This window comes from Lepidochelys kempii, chromosome 1, assembly GCF_965140285.1.
Source record: "Lepidochelys kempii isolate rLepKem1 chromosome 1, rLepKem1.hap1, whole genome shotgun sequence".
NCBI lineage: Eukaryota > Metazoa > Chordata > Testudines > Cheloniidae > Lepidochelys > Lepidochelys kempii.
This window is the reverse complement of record NC_136380.1, coordinates 215199303-215220062: the sequence shown is the minus strand read 5'-3', so window position 1 is coordinate 215220062 and position 20760 is coordinate 215199303. Positions and strand designations below refer to the sequence as shown.

The window sequence follows — 20760 nt, the reverse complement described above, 5'->3', positions numbered from 1 at the left end:
CGAAACTGAGGAACAGGGAGGTGAAATTACTTGTCCAAGGCCACGCAAGCGAGTGGCAAAACTGGGACCACATCCCAGGTCTCCTTAGCCACAGTTAAGTGCTCTCTCCTCTAGTAACACAGCTGACTCTTTCTAGTACAAATTGTCAGATTAGTAATTTGTTCAAAAATATGGGAGACTTTCTGGATTGAGAAATGTTGTCATAAAGGACTGCTAGTTGTCCAAACACTTCTGAATTATGGATTTAGGGGGGAGGGACAGCTCAGTGGTTTGCATTGGCCTGTTAAACCCAAGGCTGTGAGCTCAATCCTTGAGGGGACCATTTAGGGATCTGGGGCAAAAATTGATGGTTGGTCCTGCTTTGAGCAGGGGTTGGACTCGATGACCTCCTGAGGTCCCTTCCAGCCCTGACATTCCGTGAATCCCATGAATGCAAACAAACCTAAGATGGCACTTTTATTTCTGAACATATCCTCCCCCCCCCACCCACGGAGGCAGCATTAAGCTTCACTTTAAAGCTCATATTTTGCCTCCCGTGCCAAGTGGTTTGCGCTCAGAAGTCCCCGACTGATGCGGGGCGGGGGACGCAGCTGCGAGGCTGCCAGCGCCTTCGCACAGCCCCCGCTCCCGCCGGGCCGCAGCGCGGGGCGGGCTGCCTCTCTCCCTTCGCCCGCTCTGTCGGCAGAGGCGGTGGCGGCGGGGTGGCAGGTGTGTGACTCACCCAGATCACGCGCTCTCTCCCCCAGCAGCCTCTCGGCGGCGCTGGGGGAGGGGCGGCCGCGGCCCAGGCCCAGGCGTGGCGCAATGAGCGGGGTCTCGCGGGCACGCGAGCCTGCGGCCCTGAGCCCGGCAGCTGGGTGACGACACCAGGGCCCCGCCGCGAGCCGGCCACACGCGCGTGCGGCCCGCTCTCGCGCCGCCCGCTGCCGCGCTCTGCTCAGCGGGCTCCGCACCGTGGGCAACAGACGCAAACACGCAGGGGCGCAGCCCCGAAACGGAGAGGCGGGCCGGGAGACGGCCCCGCGCCGGGGAAGGGCGAAAACCCTGCGTAGACCCAGCAGACCAGAACAGTCCCGCTTGGTCACCCCCAACCCCCCCCCCCATGTTCCCCCCGTTGACGCTCTGCGCCCCCTGCTCTGCCCCTCGCTCCCTTCCCTTCCAGATGTCCCTGCTAGTGGCTTGGAAATGCTGGCAGGCCGCGGAGAGGCTGCAAAGACGGAGACTCTGTTGCTGGCGGGCTGCGTGTTGTTTTGTTTTGCAGCCCATGATCCTCCCCTTGCACACGGAGTGGTTTAGCCCTGAAGCCTGTTTGTAGCAGTAGCGTGTGGCTCAAGCCATAGGACACAGAGCAAGGGGGGAGGCCTAATTCTTAACGTATACTTGAAAGGGTTTGAAAGGCCGTATCTTCAGAGATGCAATGACGGGTGATAACTACGTATTTCCAGGTATATCGTCGTGTATTTCATTAACAGCCGTGTGCAAATACGATTTAATTAAGGTGCAGTCTCTCCTCCCTATTCTACAGGTGAGATGGTGCTGCCTAGAATGATGGAAGCTTCTCCCCGTGACATCACAATGCCCAATTTGCTACATCGTTGTTTGCATTTCATGATCAGCTGTGTCTCTTGCAGCCTGGGAAACTGCCACAAGGAGAATTTAGAGCAACGCCAAAGAACCTCAGACCGCTTCAGAATTTGCTGTGAACCACTATCTCTGATATCTAGGGCTTTGGAAGACACCTTAAATACATACAAATATATTTTATAATTAGAAACAACAGCATCAAAAGGGGAAACTTGAGACACCAAAAAAGACCAACAACATGAAGTTCCAGTACAAAGAAGATCATCCTTTTGAATACAGAAAAAAAGAAGGGGAGAAAATCAGAAAGAAATATCCAGACAGGGTCCCTGTGAGTGGAATATATAATTGTATTATCGTGTAGTGTACTGATTGCTGCCTCCTGGGCTTGGCTTGCAGTGCTGATTATGTTTTGCAGACAATTTGTGTGGCCTTGGTTTTATCAAATGTTCTGTGCTTTATTTATTTAAAGGGGGAGGGGTGGGGAAGAGGATTTGGGTTTGTTGTTATTAGTATTTTTTATGTCCTGATCTGCTTGAAATCTGCTGTCTATTTCCCGATCTGTGTTTATATACCTGTATCTATTTATTATATTGTTATATACCAAGAACAATACCATTTGATTTGATATGTAAATAGGTGATAGGGTATATCTCTCTGCCCCTTCCATCCATGATCTGCAGCGATTTAGCAGGGAAAAACGCTGCTCATCTTTTTTTTATGATAGTCTGTGTGTACGTTGTTGCAGGGTGGGGAGGGAAGTTAACCATTTTATTTGCAAAAAATGGTGGAAATCAATATGTGAGTTAGTCATATAACCTTCATGGAAAACTGGAGGGCCTGTATGATGTCATCAGAGATCTTCCTTTCATTTTATTTGCTTTATTTTCTTTTGGCCTGTCTTTTCAATACAACCTTACTCTGTTCTTGTCCTTGCATATAAGAGAAGATTGATAACAACCACTCAATCTTTTGACCTCTCTTTGTGGAAAAAACATCACACAGAAAACAAGGTCATGTTCTCCCAGCCTAGCTGTGCTTCCTCGTCCTGAAGTCCCTTTGGAGTGCTTATGGAAAACTTCTGTCTTTATGAAAATAATTAAGAAAGGGAAATGGACTAAACTGACTACATTTCTGCGGTCCCTTTTTATTAAATATTTTCAAAATCTTCTTTCTTTCCATCCCCACTGGAGATGTCTGTCCTAGATTTAGCATTCAGGGGCGATCTTCCAAAATAGTCTAGAATCCCCCGTGGACGCAAGAGGAAAGAAAAATCTTGCCACACATTTTTGCTGCAATTCAGCACCATTTTATTCCTTAGGCGAAGCCCCATGCTTGGACTTGCAAGAGTTTATGCAAGTCAGAATCAAGGTAGTGCAGTGGCAGAGGTATATGTGGATCACAGGACTGGAGTAGTAGGTGGGGGTTGTTGCTAATCAGGAATGAGGTGCAGAGCCTTAGGCCTGGGATAATACAGGGTGCCACAGGTCAAGAGTGAGGTCAGGATCTGTGGTGGAGTCAGAGGACTAGTGTAGCAGGTTGTGCTGTGGGTAATGATGGATAAGTTCTGCAAGAGCTACGTGGGGGCTGGAACAGAAATAGCAAGGGGTGAGGCAGGTCAGGCTCAAGATGCATTGGTTGATCTGTGGGGGGAGGCCAGGACTAAAATAGCAAGGTATGCTGTGGGTTAAGGTGAACTGAAGGAGAAACTCTGTGTGCAGAGATCCAGGACTGGAACAGCAGGAGGAAGTCCATCTGGCCACAGTGGAAAATACCATCCTCAAAATCATTGACAGAGCTGTGTAGGCAATAACTGAAGACACGAGGCAAGCTTCTTTGAATCATTTCTGTGTCTGCCTTTCCTGACAGCGAGATCCCTGATGATGGTGTCCCTTCAGCTGTTTACTCTGCAGTGCACCCAGTACATCTAAGCATTTTAGCTGAGACAAGCGTATTGGCACCTTCCCACGCTACAGCAACCACCACTCAGTGGCAATCAGAAGATAATCTGCATGTGCCCTTTGGTTTTTCCTTTACCAGGTGTCTCTCCATCTTTCTGCAGACAGATTGTCAAACCTTTGGGATCAGAATCACTGCTGAGGGTGAGGGGTGGAGATAAAGTTCCAGGAACAGTTTGAATGGAGTATGGCTCTTTTGTGAAGGTTTCAGGTCCCTGAGAATGGACACCTGGGAAATTTATTATTTAGACAAATTGGCTTCAACAGCTATTCAATCAACCAAACATCCCCATCCCATTCCTATCTCCTTGTAAATTGTAGTCTCTGTTAAACTCTATTGGACCTCAACACTTTCCAGGATTTAGTAATCCCAGTACCATCCTTTCTTCCTCCCAAGCCCCACACTTCTTGTGACCTCTCCGTTCTTCCCCATCAAGGTAAAAATCATGCTGGGATTCACCCTCCTATCAAGAAGGTGATCTCATTGCTGCTTTCACAAGGTTCTCTTTGTCGGTGCCTTGGGAAATTGGAGGGAAGAAGGAAAAGTGCAACCCTAGCCCCACAGTCATTCACTCCTTTAGTCTTCCCCCCGCAACTCTCCCCCCACCCCAGACACACACTACAGAGTTACATCCAGCAATACCACGAGGGGGACAAGTGTTTAAGGAGATGGAATGCTAAACCATCATTCTTCACATGCTGAATACACAACACAAGACCTCCAAACTATCCCCCATTCACAACATCCTCCTCACATCAACACATTTACAACATCCTTTGTACACCCCCCCCCCCCCAAGCTAACCCAAACCCACAAAGACATCCCACTCGCCACACACATCTGCAGTATCTTGGGGGAGGCAAGTCTCCAAACTTACAGAGATGCTAGGACCCACATTTTGAAAAAACAGCCTGTGATTTCATGTACCAACATTAAGTGTGTGTCAGCTGGATTTTTGTTCAGAGCTGCTGGGGATCTATAACTCCCACTGATGTCAGCTGGAGCTGTGAGAGCTTAGCACCTCGGCAAATCAGGCTGTAGGTGTTTCACATTGGGTACTCAAAAATAGATGCCATTTTTGAAAATTTGGGCCAGGTTTTTCTTGCTCTGACTTGCAAGAAAAGCACAGAAAATTCCATCTCTCATTCTAAGAAAATGAGTCCAGATGGCGTTGGGTGAATGGTTGCATCTTGAAGCTAAATGGCCTATCAATCTCTACTAGTCATGCTCAAAGTAAAAAATGAAATTGCTTGCCTCCATGTTTCTCCAGAGAAATCAGATAGTGCCAGGGAAATTTCTATCTAACTTTTGAATAGCTTCCCGGGCTCAGCAAAAAATTTCAAATGGAACGTTAAGTTTTCATGGAAGCTGCTCAAACCACCACATCTCTCTCTTCTGTTTGAGTACTAATTGATTTGGGGTTAAATATTTGTCCAGTTGTACCTGTAAGTATTGCTTCCATCGTTCTGGACCTCTTTGTCTGTTTGACTTTGTCTACTTCTCTTTATATTCTTTTATGCAACATATACAGGTAATTAGCATATGGAACTCATTGCCACAAAATATTATGATGGCCAAGAGCTTAGTAGGATTTAAAAAGTGGTCTGGACATTTATGTGGATAATTAGAACATCCACAGTTACATTAGGTCAGATAAAATAATTATAAGGAATGTAAATCTTCATGTTCGCTATATATATAAACTAACCACTTAGTAATTGGGGTTACTAAGAAATTTCCTGTGGGGGCTGGCTATTCTGTTATGGGGTTTCTTGTGCTTTTCTCTGAAGCATGTGATAATGGCTACTGTTGGAGGCAAGATACGGAACTACTTGGACCATTAGTCTGATCTGATTTTGCAGTTCCTGTGATCCAACCTTGCAACTGTTCCTCCCTCCTCTACTTTACTCTGTGATACTTACTATTCCAGTCCTGAGCTCCCCACACAGCTCTGCCGCTGCCCCTCAATACTGTCCTGCAGCTCCCTGGCTTTTTGAGTGTTGGTCCCCAGCAGAGTTTGAGAGAATTTCCATGGGCCTGTAAGAACCGTCTCTCTTAAGGGACCACTTATTTTTCCAGTAATACTTTTTGGTCTGCTTTCTTCGGTGATTCTCATGTCCTGTTTCTCCCTCTCCAGGTTATTGTGGAGAAGGCACCCAAAGCAAGAGTACCTGACCTGGACAAGAGGAAGTACCTTGTGCCTTCTGACCTCACAGGTAACAAACCCTGCCTCCTTTCTTCCTGCATTCCAGTGAGGAAGTACCCAGGAATTCTTTGCACTGATATCATCATAATGAGAATATGCTTTGATGGGAGGATGGGGAGACCCAAGTAGGCAGTGTAGACACTGGTTGGAACCAGGGAACTAGGAATAAGTCCAACCAGTGGTTGGAATCAGGGAACTAGGAATAAGGACTCCTGGATTCTAGTCTCAATTCTGCTGTGGACTTGCCGTATGACCTTGGACAAGCCACTTAACCTCTCTGGAACGTAATTTCCCATCTGTACTTATTGCACAAATCTATCTCACAAGGGGGATTGTGGAGCTTAATTAGTGTTTGTAAAGTACTTTGAGCTCTTCTGATGATGGCTCTATTACACTGTGTAAACACTGTGTGACCACTGCCTTTTATTATAATGAGAATGATTTAGCTGTGTATCATAGCCCTCAATACAGCTAATAGCCAGTGGCCATTCTCCTTTAGCTCAAGTGGTTAGGGCCTATGTCTTTGGATCAGGAGGATGTGAAATCGCTATATACTCCCACCACGAAATTCTGAGTGGCCATGGTATATAGCGCAGTGACAGTCGTGAAGATCCATTTCCAAATGGCCGTGGATTTGTCACTGTATGATTAAGTCTGATTCTATCTGGGGACACGAACAAAGGAAACATTTATAAATTAATTAAAGGAAATACATTTTTTCTGTAGTATATAATTAACTGCAGAACTCGTTCCCATGGAATACGGTTCAGACAAATACTTAGTGAGGATAGAGTGTGTTTTATGAATGAGAATAGCATCTGCAGTGACAATCGCTAAAGTAAAATTTTCAAGGGCCTTCAAGCTTCAGGATTTAAAGTGTCAGTTGATCATATGGTGGTTAGAAATCCTCGTGTCTCCCTTTACTAAAGCACTTCATGCTAAAATGAAGTGAAGGTGCTGTCAGAGTCTGGATATGGGACTAGAGTGTCCAGTGGTCTGAATCAGTATGGTGGAAAATGAGATACTGGTCTAGTCAGGACATTGGCCAGCTCTGGTAGTCAGGTGATGGGACATTAGACTGGTGGTAGGTAGTAACCCTGAAGTTCCTGTTTTCTTTCCTGCATTGCCCGTTTTTCCCTAGTCTGTACATAACACTTGTGGTCTCTTCTTACAGTGAAACTGAGAGTGACCTGAGCCCCAAATCAAATCTCAGGTCCCAAGGCATTTGTATTTTGGTGGGGAGGGTCAGAGTTCCAGCCTGGATCCAAATTTCATTTCAGACCTTTGTGTCTTTAACAGGTTGAACCAAAATCCCAAACTCAAATGACCGTGAACTTTGAGAAAGTTCAGGTGAAGATCTGAACTTTGCATTGGAGGGCCAATCTCTAGCATGAACTTCTCATTCTTGTTAATACTATATCATTGTTTAGGGTTTCTTCTTCCAAAGGTGTTGAGCAGACTGTGGGGAGGGAGGGGCACATTTCAGGGCAAAAAGGTGTTGGGCGCCTCAGAAGTGCAACTGGCTAAAAAATTGCCCTTTCTCCTCTGCAGATATACTGCAGGTCTCCACACAATCCCACCACAATTTTGTGTGATCATGTTATCTTAAGAGATGTCTGGGACTGGAATAGCAGGGGGGCTTGTGGGACCGGACTGAGGGGCACAGGACTAGAATAGCAAAGGGCTGCAGGGCAGCATTGCGGATAGCTGATAGAGCTGGGGTTTAGGGCCAGGAGAGCAGGAGATATACAAGTCAATGTCCGGTTGCATTTGCAGAAGTTTGTGTGTGTCAAGCATTCTCTTGACTTTCACTCTCTGATCCCTGTATCAATCACGTTCCATCCTCCACTGTTTCCCTTCCCTTCCTGTCCCTCTTTAGTTGGCCAGTTCTACTTCTTAATCCGAAAGCGGATCCACTTGAGGCCAGAGGATGCCCTATTCTTCTTTGTCAATAACACCATCCCTCCCACCAGTGCTACCATGGGTCAGCTGTATGAGGTAAGCCCAGCCCATCTCCTTGTTCTATCGCTATAGTGGCCTGAACAACTCATACCCTAAAATAATGTTACATATGGGAACTCCTCACTCTGTAGAGCTAAGCACTGCATGACTGATGATTCCTACTGGACATTAGCTCCCCCTTGAATGGAACTCTCCACTCTTGCTTGAATTCCACCAGCCCTCTTTGGAATGTTGCATTCTATGGTTAGACCAAGGGGCATGGGGAATTTGGCAGAGGAAACAAGAATTTTAATAATTAATTTAATGCTTGCTTAATTTATTTTCTTGTGGTAATGTAAGGGTGTTAGATTAGGAGTCAGAGATTTCCGGCAGGTCCACATTTTTGTGTTACAGTCCCATTCCTTCCAAGACAGATCCTGGGAGGAAATGTTGGTCTAGTGATTAGAGCACAGGACGGGGAGTCCGGCCTCCCCTGTTCTATTCACTGATGTGCTGCTAACATTTTAGTAAGGCTACCACACGTACATTTGTCTTTTGCCTGCGCTAAGTCCTGTTTCCAAGAAGGTGTGTTGGTTCATAGCTCAAATGAGTAGATGAGTGACTGGAGAACCTATTCATTTGCTTTCCTGTTTAAACAAAGACATTTTCTCTTAGCCAGGAAGAGGAACCACACCAGTGGGCAAACAAACATAATAAGTGCATATGCTGAAAAATACACTGAGTTTGACAGCACACTGCAGGGACCAGCATGTGTAATTTCAAATCTGTATATGAAGACCGCATAGGGAGTCTGAGGATCACCTTCCAGTAATCACTTTTTGAGAACACCTGATAATTGGTGCCATCTGGTCCATTCTAGAGGCCAATAATTTGCCCTTTGGAGAAATTTTTATGAGCCCAAGGAACATTGTCTCTGGCCAGGCTGCTTTACAGCTTTCTGAGATGGGGTGACTCCATCAAAAGCAGGAGAATCTCCTCCATCTTCCCTTCGCTGTAATAATGGCATTTTTTAAAAGGGCTTCCTCAGACTGCCCTGAGTACAATCATTATCCATCAGTAACCCTGGAGGGATTTTTTTTTTTAATGAAGGTGATAGAAGATAAAGACACTGAGGCTACTCTGCTATTTTTAGCCCCGGAGCACAAGCCCTGCAACCCTGAGTCAGTTAGCCCAGACTCTGAGGCTCTCTGCTGCAGGGTTTGTTTTGTTTTGTTTTTCCAGTGTAGATTTAGTGCCACATTCCTCCAGCTCCCTTCCCACAACCTCTCAATGGCATGCAAATGGAAGGATCCATTTCTATTATTTCACAAGCATTTGGGGCAAAACCATTTCTCTGTATGGACCAGAAACATCCACAAAGAAACCTTACTGTTCTGTACTCAGGCACGTCCAGGGTTCTCTGTGGAGGAAGGAAATAAGGCCCAGGGGGAGAGAGAGAGAGACAGTGACAGAGAAATGCTCTTTCCTTTTGCTGTTACAATGGACCCTGGTTGGGGACGTTCCCAGATGGTGAGTGTGTCTCACCCTTTCTTCCTTTCTCCCCTCCCACTCCCAGGATAACCACGAGGAGGACTATTTTCTCTATGTGGCCTACAGCGATGAGAGTGTCTATGGCGAGTGAGCACTGGTCTCCGGGCGCACAGGCATAATGGACTGACAGGAATGGTGGGGGGAGGGGGAAATCCACGTCGGAGAGGAGGAAGATTGAGGAGAGAGAGAACTGGAAAAGAACCACATATACAATGCCATCATTTTCACACATTTGATTATTATTATTACTGTTATTGTTACTTTTACAGCGGGATGGGGGGAGGAGGGAGGAGACGTGGCTCGATGGAGTGATCTGACTGGCTGACAGAAGGTTCTGAGCTGTGTGACTGGGAGCTTCCCCTTGTAGTGTTCTGCCCTCTGCCATGTGTGAGAATTCTGTTAGCGAGTAACAGGGCCTTGGTAAGCAAGCCAGACTCTCACACCTTCCAGGTAGTAGTTGGGGAGGGAGGGAAGGATTGCTGGGTGGCAGTAATGTGTGTGCACATTCTTTGGATGTGGGAGTGAGTATACTGTACTGTCCCTCTCATGCTTATCTTCATCATCTAGCATGGGCATTCAAGTGTGCCATGTGCTTTGGTGCTCTGCGTGCCCATATGAAGTCCCTATGCCGGGCAGCCTCATTTTAGTTGGTGCCCACAAATAGTTCCCCTACTTCTCCGTTAACCTTTCCTTCACCAAGGGTTGGGAATTACCCAGGCTGAGATGAGGGAGGTGAGATTTTTTTAATTTATTTTAAACTGCATTCAAGTGCTCGACCAAACATGTTGAGACCAACTCCTTCTGCCCCTTCTGTTGCAGCCCAGCCTGGTACATAAACCCTTTGGATTTAGTCTTCCCCTCCATGTCTCATTTATAGATCTTGCATGCCCTCTAAGAGCAGAGTATTTCATGGCCCTGCACACATTCTAACCTGGGTTCCTGTTGCTGGGCAATTCTACCACACTGTGGCCAAACAGTGGTAATTATTGGCGGGGGGCGGGGGGGAGGTGTAGTCTGAACAACATAAGGACAGATACTTTAGATATATGTATTTTTTTCTGAGCCAGTGTTGTCCTTACAAAAGTACCGAGAGATCTCATCCCATGCAGGACTTAAGCTGTGAGGCAAAAGCAGTGCCTTCTGAGTTGCACAAACAGTGGATGTTCCTAGAACTGCCATTAGTCAAATTGGGGGGTAGGGAGGGAGTTGAATTTTGGGGAAGCTTTATGTTGGAATTTGAGCAATAATAAAATAATTGAATTTAATTACTGTAAACTTTCCTCCATTGATGGGGGTTGGAGGGAGGGACCTAGAGGTGGGGAGAAGACCAGCAGGAGTGGAAGAACAGACAGACCCCAGATGAAGTGCGGGAGACATAGAATACCAGGGTTGGAAGGGACCTCAGGAGGTCATCTAGTCCAACCCCCTGCTCAAAGCAGGACCAATCCCCATTTTTTTCCACAGATCCCTAAATGGCCCCCTCCAGGATTGAACTTACAGCCCTGGGTTTAGCAGACCAATGTTCAAACCATTGAGCTATCAGTCTCCTTTGATAAACACTCTCTTTTCATAAGATGATTCTACCCCAACTCCCTATATTTTCCTGGGGAGGTGACAATGGGGTCTGAAAAATCTGGGTTAGCAATTCACTGGAGCAGAGAAATAAACACGCAACTAACCTCTGGTGATGTGTGTGTGAAATTTGTCCTAAGATTTCTCTAACTTTTTGAACTGTTGTTCCACTAAAATAGATAGGAATAAAAAGAGCATGTTGTGGATCAGGATTGAGGGACATTGGCAGAGCAGTGTGGGAAGCCCCGGACTGGAAAGCAGGGTGGGCTGCAGGACAGGATTGAGGGGCATTGGCAGGAGGTACTGCAGTGAGGACTGAGACGCATTACTTTAGAAAGGGGAACAAGAGGAGAAACATATAGATAAGCATTCCCTACTTGCATCCTGAATTCAGGTTTACTCTTCCATCGCACACCTCATGGGATACTCCTCCTGGGATGATCGCACACTCAAAATACCATTATAGATCACTTGGGTGTTGTCTAGGATGTCATGACATAATTCTCCCCCAGCCCTCTTCCCTCCACTCCTCTCTGTTTATTGGGGTATTTCCTTATCCTTTGGTTGGAAATCCATGTTGGCCTTTCATTTCACAAGCTCTGAATGTTCTGAAGGTTAGAAAAATCACTTTGGGTGAAGGCATGCTGGGGGCAACGGCGGCCATTGCACTTCTCTCCCCCAGTCTTGTGCTTGCTCACACACTTACCTCTACACGTGTGTTCTCTCTCACTCTCGCATGCTCTTGCTCGTGCATGCCCAGGGGGAGACAGCTGCAACCTGGGGTGTTTGATTTGGTGTCCATACCTCCCCCTCGCACCGTGATGTTTGTGGGAATAATTCTGGCCATTTGTTACATGTGGGGTTTTATGTTGGGGTTAGTTTGTTTAGGTTATTTTAACTGGATTGTGGCATTTACCTCTGTTTTCGCTATAGTCTAATATTGTAAAAGGCAATGACGATAATTTTTTTCTGTGTCAGTTATTCTAACCAGCTGCAGGTTCTTGTAAAATAAAGTTCATATTGTATGGGCTAAATCAACCGATCAATAAAGACACATTTGAAAATCAGGCTTGCTCTGGGCTGGATATTAAATGCAGTTGGCTGTAATACTTTTGTGTGTCACTGAAAATGGCACTGCCTCCCACTGGACAGGATATACCACAGTAATAAATCATTACTTCCCTTTCATAACATACCAGAGTTCCGCTCACGTGTTGTGTGTGTGTGAGAGAGAGGGACAGTGAGCGTATCCCATCCCCTCTGGATGATACATAGATCATCATATTTATATCTGTCTCCCCACCTAGCTGTTCACTATGACATAACTATGACTCATTAAGGACTAAGCAGTGTGTGAGGACTTTGTAGAGTGGTATGTGCTGGGCCATTCCCTACTACTTGAAGTGTAGTAAACAAATCCAGCAACAGTGAGCAGGGGAGCACTCTGCAAATACACCACAGACTGGGATTTGTGGTAGGCTGAGGCGGAGGCTTCAGCCTTCCCAAGAATGGTAGAGACAGTGGTGGGCTAGGGCCCACTCTTTGCCTTGCCATGCAAATATGGACCTACAGTGGCGGTAGCCAGGGCCTCTCTTCTTCCCTGCCTGCCAAGTGTATGGAGTAGTGGTGAGCCAGGAAGGAAGGGAGGCACAATGGAAGGTTGGGACTGTGGGGCTCCTTGTTCATTATCACTCAATAACTGCATCAAACCTGCTCAGTGGAGGGTGGTGAAGCAGTGGAATGGGTTACCTAGGGAGGAGGTGGAATCTCCATCCTTAGAGGTTTTTAAGTCCCGGTTTGACAAAGCCCTGACTGGGATGATTTAGTTGGGGATTGGTCCTGCTGTGAGCAGGGGATTGGACTAGATGACCTCCTGAGGTCTCTTCCAACCCTAATCTTCTATGATTGGATGAGTTCACAAGTAAAAAGGTTATGTTTTAACTGCTGGCCCTGACTCAGCCTGGGATCTGAGAATGAAACTGGACTGTTTCCATTTTGAACATCACCACTAATAAAGATTCTCCCTGCCAAACTAGGGTCTTGGTGACACCTGTGCATCTCCACAATCAGCAGTGGGTTTGCAGAGATATAACTGATAGGAACTTAGTAAACAATTGTGTTGGTGATGCAAGGAAGGAATAGGCTCTTGGCCCCAGATCCTCAGAGGTATGTAGGTGCCTAACTCCCATTATTTCAATAGGAATTAGGCACCTAAATACCTTTGAGGATCAGGGCCGTGCCTCTGAGCTGTGCTGACTCTACAGGGCCAACGGGAAGAGAATAAAAACTTATTCTGGTCACTAAGGTCTGCAGCTGTGATATACACACAGGCAGCTGGGCTGCTGTGTAAGAAGGGGCCAATTTTATGTCATTTTCAGAGTGGAAACATAGACCAATGTTAAGCTTTTACTTTTTGTTATGATGTCTTTTGAGACTGGAAATAATTCTTCTTCCTCCATAATGTAAACAAAGGGCCCATCTGGAACACAATGGTTGTTATGCTAGTGTCCCCTATTATGATTAAAACACAGTTCCATCCTGTGGTATAAATGGGATTTGATCATGACTCTAGACAGAGAACAGCTGCAGTAGCTTCAGGGACAGTTAAAATAGAGTTAGGTCTTGCTGACTCAGTTAGCTGGACTCATAGACTATCAGGGTTGGAAGGGACCTCAGGAGGTTATCTAGCCCAACCCCCTGCTCAAAGCAGGGCCAATCCCCATTTTTTTCCCCAGATCCCTAAATGGCCCTGTCCAGGATTGAACTCACAACCCTGGGTTTAGCAGGCCAATGCTCAAACCCCTGAGCTATCCCTCCCCTCCCAGTCTCAACAGTGCAGTTCTGAACTGTGTGGTAACTGGGTTCACTGGCAAAGCTGTTGTTATGGACCCACATTTTGTCTACAAGCACACCTGTATTTTTCTAACCAGTTTGCAACTCGCTCCTCTGACACGGTTAAAACAGAAAAGGGGGAGAGGTGTTGTGGTACACACAGCATCATTTTCGCAACAGAACCATGTGTCGGTGATGTTTGTGTGTCTGTCCCTGTCCCACTTTCTCTTTGCATTAGTGAAATCTGGTCAAGGCCATAGCATAGATGTATCCAGAAAGAAAGAAAGAAAGAAAGAAAGAAATGCAAAATGGACACCTTTGAGAAACCTGATTTACTTCATAAATATGTCAAATCTCATCCTGTGCATGGATACTGGACTTTGGGAACACTTGTCTACCATATCATGCCAATAGATTTATTGAAATTGGCTTGGAGAGAGAGAGAGACCCAAAGGAAGCTGAGGACCCTTCTGGTTAAGAGAGGTTGGATAATTAACAAGCTGCCTTGGCTCATATATCTGCACCTGGGACCCTTTTCTCATGGGGTCAATGCTTCATTTCAAACAGACAAAGAGGTGGACTAGTGGGGAAAGGCCAACATGGAGCCAAGGGAAATTAAAATTGTGTCAGGGCTGATGGCTGCTACCTCCCCACCTGGTCCCACTGTGAATAGAATCCGGTCAACACAGCAGCTTCTCAACTATGTTAAGGAAATGGACAGCATTTTAGTTTAAATACAATTTAAAGAAAAAGACAATTACACATTTTGTGTACTGAGAAAAAGAAAAGGTTCTGATTCCTGAAAGGGTGCATCCGGTGTAAATCTCTAATGCATTCAGGTTGTGGTGGGACTGTAATAGTCCTTCCTCCCTGGATAAATCACAAACTAGGATGGGTCTTCTCTCTGATGGGGAGACACCGGCAGGACTGACACAGGTAAAGCATGAGTGAGTGTGAGGGATCATGGGATTGCAGCATCTTTCTTTGTGTTGCCAACTCTTGTGATTTTATCCCAAGTCTCATGATATTTGATGTTTTCCTTAAAGTGTATGGAGTCCTGTTATTTCATAAGAGCTGCAGATTTCACTGAAAAAGGTAAGTTTCTAGCCCTCATGACTTCAAAGAAAAGCTTGAAAATATGAAGTGAATGCACCTTATGAAGGCTCTGAAACCAGAAGGCAAATATTTATTATTTTTTTTAAATCTCATGTTTATTAAGACAATCTTATGATTTCTTGCGGGCCTGACTCATGACTTTTTAACTCCGCAATACGCTTGTCCCAGGAATTTCAAAGCTCCTGGAAACACTCAGACATACTTACGAGAATAAATTCATTTAAGTTTTGCAGAACTGGCGATTTCCAGGTGAATGACTTCTGGAGCATAGGAGCCCGGTTCTCTCCCCACCACTGCACCTTGGATGGTTATTTACAGCTGTGCAAAGTGGGTATAAAAATGCTACCACCAGTGTATGTGAATGAGTGGAGCATTCTGATTTTGTAGCACTTTACACATAAGAACAGCCATATTTGGTCAGACCAATGGTCCATCTAGCCCAGTATCCTGTCTTCCAACAGTGGCCAATGCCAGGTGCTTCAGAGGGAATGAACAGAACAGGCAATCGTCAAGTGATCCATCCCCTGTCATCCACTCCTAGCTATTGGCAAACAGAGACTAGGGACACTCAGAGCAGGCTGTTGCATCCCTGCCCATCCTGGTTAATAGCCATTGATGGACCTATCCTCCATGAACTTATCTAGTTCTTTTTTGACCCTTTGTTTTGGCCTTCACAACATCCCCTGGCAATGAGTTCCACAGGTTGACTGTGCCTTGTGTGAAGAACTTCTTCCTTTTGTTTGGTTTAAACCTGCTGCCTATTAATTTCCTAAATTGCATGGGTGTAAATAACCATACAAGGTACAGGCATCCCTAATCTGGAGATGGATGTATTACTACAACCAGAGAAGCTGAAGAGGTTTGGGCTATTGTATCCAGCAATTACTAGCTTGGCCTACCTTCCCTTTCTGCCATAAGCCCTCCACAATCCACTGGACAAGCATTCTAAACTTAAATTACTATTCTGAAGTTGGAAAACTTGCCCAGTTCTGTACTGGCATTCCCCCTGTAGCCCAATTACCTCATGGTGAGAAATCCTGCCTACTCCCCTAGATAAGTGCTCCCATACTACCCTCCTTGATCTACTGCCAATACCCTCCTCTTATATTCAACCTGCCTTCCCACAGCTAGAGCACTCCTTTACCCCTCCTCCCCCGGCTCTCCTCTGACATTGCTTGGCTCCATGGGACAAGAGCCAGTCTCAGTGAAGACTAAGGTAGTGAAGACGGACCTCTGTGACCTGACAGAGGTGTAACTTTTGTAACATGTGACTGGGGCAAGGGCATGCAGATCAGTTCCTCACTAGCAGGGCTGTGTTTCCCACCTTTAGTACACAGGAGATCTTGCCTCATCTCCATTCTCCCCACTGTCATCACAGCACATAATGTCCCCATGCAACTTGTCTCTCGGCTGCCAGGGCATCCACCAAATCTTTGTGCATTCCCCCTTGCAGTCCTTTTCCCTGCTGCCGGAAGCCTTCCTGGATTGATCCCCTCAGCCATACCCTCCATCTTCTGCTGCCAGTTGGGCTTGAAAGGTATATATGCCCAGAGGACCACAAAGGGAATGGTCAGGCAGGTGAGAGGCACTGTGAATGATTGGACTGGAGCATTTTCCAAGGCAGTTTGGAGGAGAATCAGAAAGTGTCATCTCCCTCCACCATGCAAGCCCTCAACCCACTTCCATCAACAAACCCATTTTAGAGGGTCAGCATGGAGAGGAGATTTATTCTCTGACTCTTCTCTCTGGTTATTTCTCTAGCTGGTGTTTGTTTGACTGAGGGTAAGGATGTGCAACAGGACTTCTGGGGACCAGCACGCCCCAGAGAGGTTTTTTTTTTCCATTTGGTGTTGCTGCCTCCTCTGCTCTCCTGTTGTCTCCCTGAGGAGGTGACAGAAGGTTCCATGATTTGCTGCCATTCAGCAGCCTGGAGCAGCAGCACCTGCCTCCTTTCCCAGGGGAAGTGGCGTTTCATTGACAGCAGAGCAGGATGCAGGGCTGTGGGGAGTGAGTGGAAATAAAAAATAAACACACCACATCAGACATACGCCCACTCACACACCACACTGACCACATCAGACATACACACATTCCCCACACCAGCCATGCAGTCATTCACACACCACACTCACCACATCAACCATATGCACATTACCCACACACCTCATAAAATATACACACATTTATACGCCACACTCACCCCACATCAAACACATACATTCACACAGCACACTCACCACAGCAAACAAACTCACTGGGACCATTCACACACAGCACAGGTAAATGTATAATTGCAGTAGAGGAGGCAAAACATCCAAAGCAGCACCCACCGCACACATTTAGCACAAGGGAAATGAAAGGGAAGGAAATTCACTATACACACAGAGAGCACAACACCCACAAACAAAGCAGAGAATAGTCTAAGAAAGTGAATAATGGTAAGAAAGCAAAGGAGGAAACACACACGCAACACAGCAAAGCACACCACACACCTGCATAACCAGGGGCATGTGCAGACATTTTACTTTGACCCCTTTTGGGGGATCATGTTCTGTGTCCCCTGCCACCCCACTGGCAGGAGCTCACTCACCCTACCTCCCCCGCACCCCGGAAGGAGCTCGCTCTTCCCTGACTCCTACCCCCCTATCCCTCCGCAGCCCCAGGGCCGGGAGGAGCAGCTCACCCACCCCCCTGCCACTGCAGACCCAGCCCGGGCTGGAGTAGTTCTGTGCTCCCAACAATTATTGGCGGGGGGGGGGGCAGGGGCTGTGCCCCTGTTTGCCCTCCCCCATTGTGCATGGACATGCAGAAGCCTCCTCACACAGTTTAAGAGACTCTGCAGAAGTGTAAACAGTAGGGAAAGAAGAGGGGAAAAATCCTCTACACTAGGGATGTAAGTAATGTTTAAAAAGTTAACCATTTAAACCATTACAATTCTATCCTTTAAAACGGTTAATTGATTAAAGGGAGAGGGGCTGGGGTTGCTCTGGCCAGCAAGGCGGAGGCTGGGTCTGGGGGCCGCCAGCACGGCTGGAGTCCAGACTGGCGCGGACGGGGCCCGGCTAGCGTGGCCGGGGCTCGGGCCGGGGTCTGGCCAACACATCCAGCCAACGTGGTTCGGGGTCCAGCGTGATGTGGGAGCCAGGGCTGGAATTTGGCCAGCACAGTGTGGCCAGGGGTTAACGGTTAAGGTCTGTTAACATTTTACATCCCTAGCTATGCCACACCCAAATCCACACAAATACCAACTCCCATGAAGAAAAAGGGGCTGCTGGGGAATGTGAACCAGCCAGGAAACACAGGGGAAGTAAATACACAACACACACTCACTGAATAGACGTGGATTCAGGAAAGACCGAGAATAGGTGGGTGAATGGAACACAGCATGCTCACAAGAAGGTACCTGCCTTACAACACACAGGCATACACATATCCTCTTCTTGCTTACAGAGAGTGTATAAAAAATGAAAGAATCGTGGGGCCAGAGAGAGCAAGCAAACAAGCATGAGAATGATTCTGTGACCTGGTGGTGGGAACACTCCCTTCAGAAATGGGAGATCCAGGATCCTGTTCCCAGGACTCTCTTATTTATTATCCAAAGTGAAACAGCTTTAACAGGAGAGACTGAGGGACTCCCACATCAGACTGTCCCATAGCCCAGTGGTTAGGCCACTCCCCTAAGAGTAGCAAGTCACTGTTTAACCCTTTCTCCCCCTCAGGTGCAAGAGGAACTTGAACCAGGGGTGTCCTGCATCCCATGTGAGTGCCCTAACCAGGGGTGAAAGTAAAATGGAACTCGTACTGATATGGGGGCTGGCTCTGCCCCCTCCCCACCGGAAGGGGCGAGGCCTTGTGTGGAAGGGGCGGGGCTGGAGGGGCAGCATCCCCTAGCCAGCCCATCTGCACTGCCTGGCCCGCACCGCCTGGGGCTGCAGCAGCGATTTAAAGGGCCGAGGGCTCTGGCCACTGCGGCGGTAGTGGCAGTGGTGGCCGGAGTCCCGGGCCCTTTTAAATCACCGGCCTCGGGGCAGCTGCTCCTTTTCCGCCCCCCCGCCCCGTCGGTGGCCCAGGGGGAGGGACGACAACGACTTTAAGCAGGGTCCTTTGACGTGGCAGAGCTTTCACATCACTGCCCCTTTTGCATTTCCCCATTGGCGGCCCTGCTGCGCAAAAGGGGCAGCGACGTTAAAGCTCTGCCAGGGCAGCGCTTTAAAGTCAGCTGTATGGGCCAGTTCCAGGGGCACTTTTTTATTGGTACACTATAGCGGCCCGTACTGCCTTACTTTCGCCCCTGGCCCTAACTGTCAGGCTAAAGATTATGAGGGAAGTCTGCCTAACTCACCTGCAGCGCCTGATCCGGTAAGCACGTTCAGACCTTGCCTACCAGGCGCTGCAGGTGAGTTAGGCAGAGCAACACCTATCTTCCCCCAGGCTGAGCATTGTTCTGAGGCTCAGGCACCCACACGCATGCTGTGCACATGCTGAGAAGCAGAAACACAGGTACCTAGGGAACTTTTACTGCAAAACTTTAAGTGCTGAGAGACATCTGAGCAGGGTTTCTGTGACTTAGGCACCTAAGTCCTTTTGTGAATCTAGCCCTAAGTGCCAAGGTCTGTGGCAGAGCAGGGACTTGAAGTAGATCTCCCAAGTCGCAGGCTAATATCCTAACCCCTTCACCATCCTTCCTCTCCCCATCTTGTGTTCTTGGGCCAGGTGCTCAGTGTGACTCAAGAATGGGGCTAAAGGAATGTCCTGATTTTGGTATGTACATTCTGGTTCACCGAAAGAATGTCATGGAAGGTCTCAAATTAAAGCTGGGGTCACACTCGTCATTGATATCATTGTGAGATGTATGTAGTTTCTATGTAAGGAGCTATGTATACATACTGAAAGAATGTTTCAAAGACTGTATCAAAGCAGAGTTGACAAATGGGTTTTCTGTCAGGCTAGGAATATTTATTCACATGTCTCTCTGTTGAAATATAAATTAAGCATTGTCTCATTCACAATGGGTCCCCCCCCCCACACCACCACCTGTCTAAGCAAAATGCAGATGAAGGACACAATGGAGGAAGAGAACCTTATCTTGAGATACACTTAAAAGGTTTGCTGGACTATATTTGGGGAACAAAGATGACACTCTGTCATCCTGCATGTAGGAAGTAAGTAGGCAGTGTGTTTACATTCATGAAAACAGGATCCCAACCAGTTTAAGCTAGAAATGCTGCAGAAGACTGTGGGTGAGATAAGACTTCTTCAGACAGGAGGTTAGCCTGTTAGATTAAATTTAGTCTCTAGAAACCGTGTTGTGGTTTTGTTTTATGGTAACCTTTTGTTTCCACTATCCTTACTCACTATGTCTTGAATCTTTGGTAATAAACTTATTCTTTTCTTCACTCTGAGTATATCTCAGTGCTGTGGTATTAAGCCAGGTGCTGATCCTGAGTTGAATCATTCAAACTGGTGTGTAGAATTTTCCCTTGGGGACAGCAGATCTGGTATTTCTGTGAGCATTCAATGGATAAAGGACTGGACACTATAGGGTAATGCTTCAAAGGAGCCTGAGGACTGGGATAAACTTATTGTTAACTTGCAAGGCAAAGTAAGGGCTGGCATAGCCCAGAAGAGCATGATAGTGTAGTGCACAGACCTGGCATCCAGTTAAGCACAAGCAAATCTCCCTCACACTGGAGGTAGTGGATAGAAGGTGACTCACAGACCCCAAGAATTGTCATACTCAGATATTGCAATAATGAGCTGGGTATAAATACCTAAATAAACAGATCGATAAGATTAGATCAAGGGATTATGCACCAATAATTAAATGTACCACGCTGAGGTCCATGCAATGAGTACAGCAGAATTAACCAAACCCAGAAAAACAAAAGTCAAGTTTCACTGTAATTTTTAAAAATGTATTTTCTAAACGATGAATAAAACAACAATACAAAGCAGACTGTATTTTTTCCCTACAAAAATCTTGCATTTTTATATAAATACAG

The 20760-nt window shown here is 46.7% G+C and overlaps 1 protein-coding gene across 2 annotated transcripts; it reads left to right on the top strand.

Moving 5' to 3' along the window:
• Window positions 1-776: 776 nt before the first annotated feature.
• On the top strand, window positions 777-11877 carry GABARAPL1 (GABA type A receptor associated protein like 1). 2 transcript variants are annotated; one of them, XM_073313038.2, is made up of 5 exons: window positions 777-1445; window positions 1526-1912; window positions 5678-5756; window positions 7626-7744; window positions 9264-11877. In XM_073313038.2, exons 2-5 carry the CDS (start codon window positions 1823-1825, stop codon window positions 9327-9329), a joined length of 354 nt encoding a protein of 117 aa, XP_073169139.1. In that variant the 5' UTR covers window positions 777-1445; window positions 1526-1822; the 3' UTR covers window positions 9330-11877. The 2 variants fall into 2 exon arrangements, with proteins under 2 accessions (XP_073169139.1, XP_073169133.1); XM_073313032.2 differs by having other exon boundaries at window positions 777-1912.
• The last annotated feature ends 8883 nt before the right edge of the window (window positions 11878-20760 follow it).

What these genes read in the sequence shown, in the direction of transcription:
- GABARAPL1 (XM_073313038.2), top strand. Translation starts at nt 1,823, where the DNA reads ATGAAGTTCCAGTACAAAGAAGATCATCCTTTTGAATACAGAAAAAAA. An exon ending in TGTGCCTTCTGACCTCACAG is followed by an intron (nt 5,757 to 7,625) that starts GTAACAAACCCT and finishes GTCCCTCTTTAG; the next exon opens with TTGGCCAGTTCTACTTCTTA. An exon ending in CCATGGGTCAGCTGTATGAG is followed by an intron (nt 7,745 to 9,263) that starts GTAAGCCCAGCC and finishes TCCCACTCCCAG; the next exon opens with GATAACCACGAGGAGGACTA.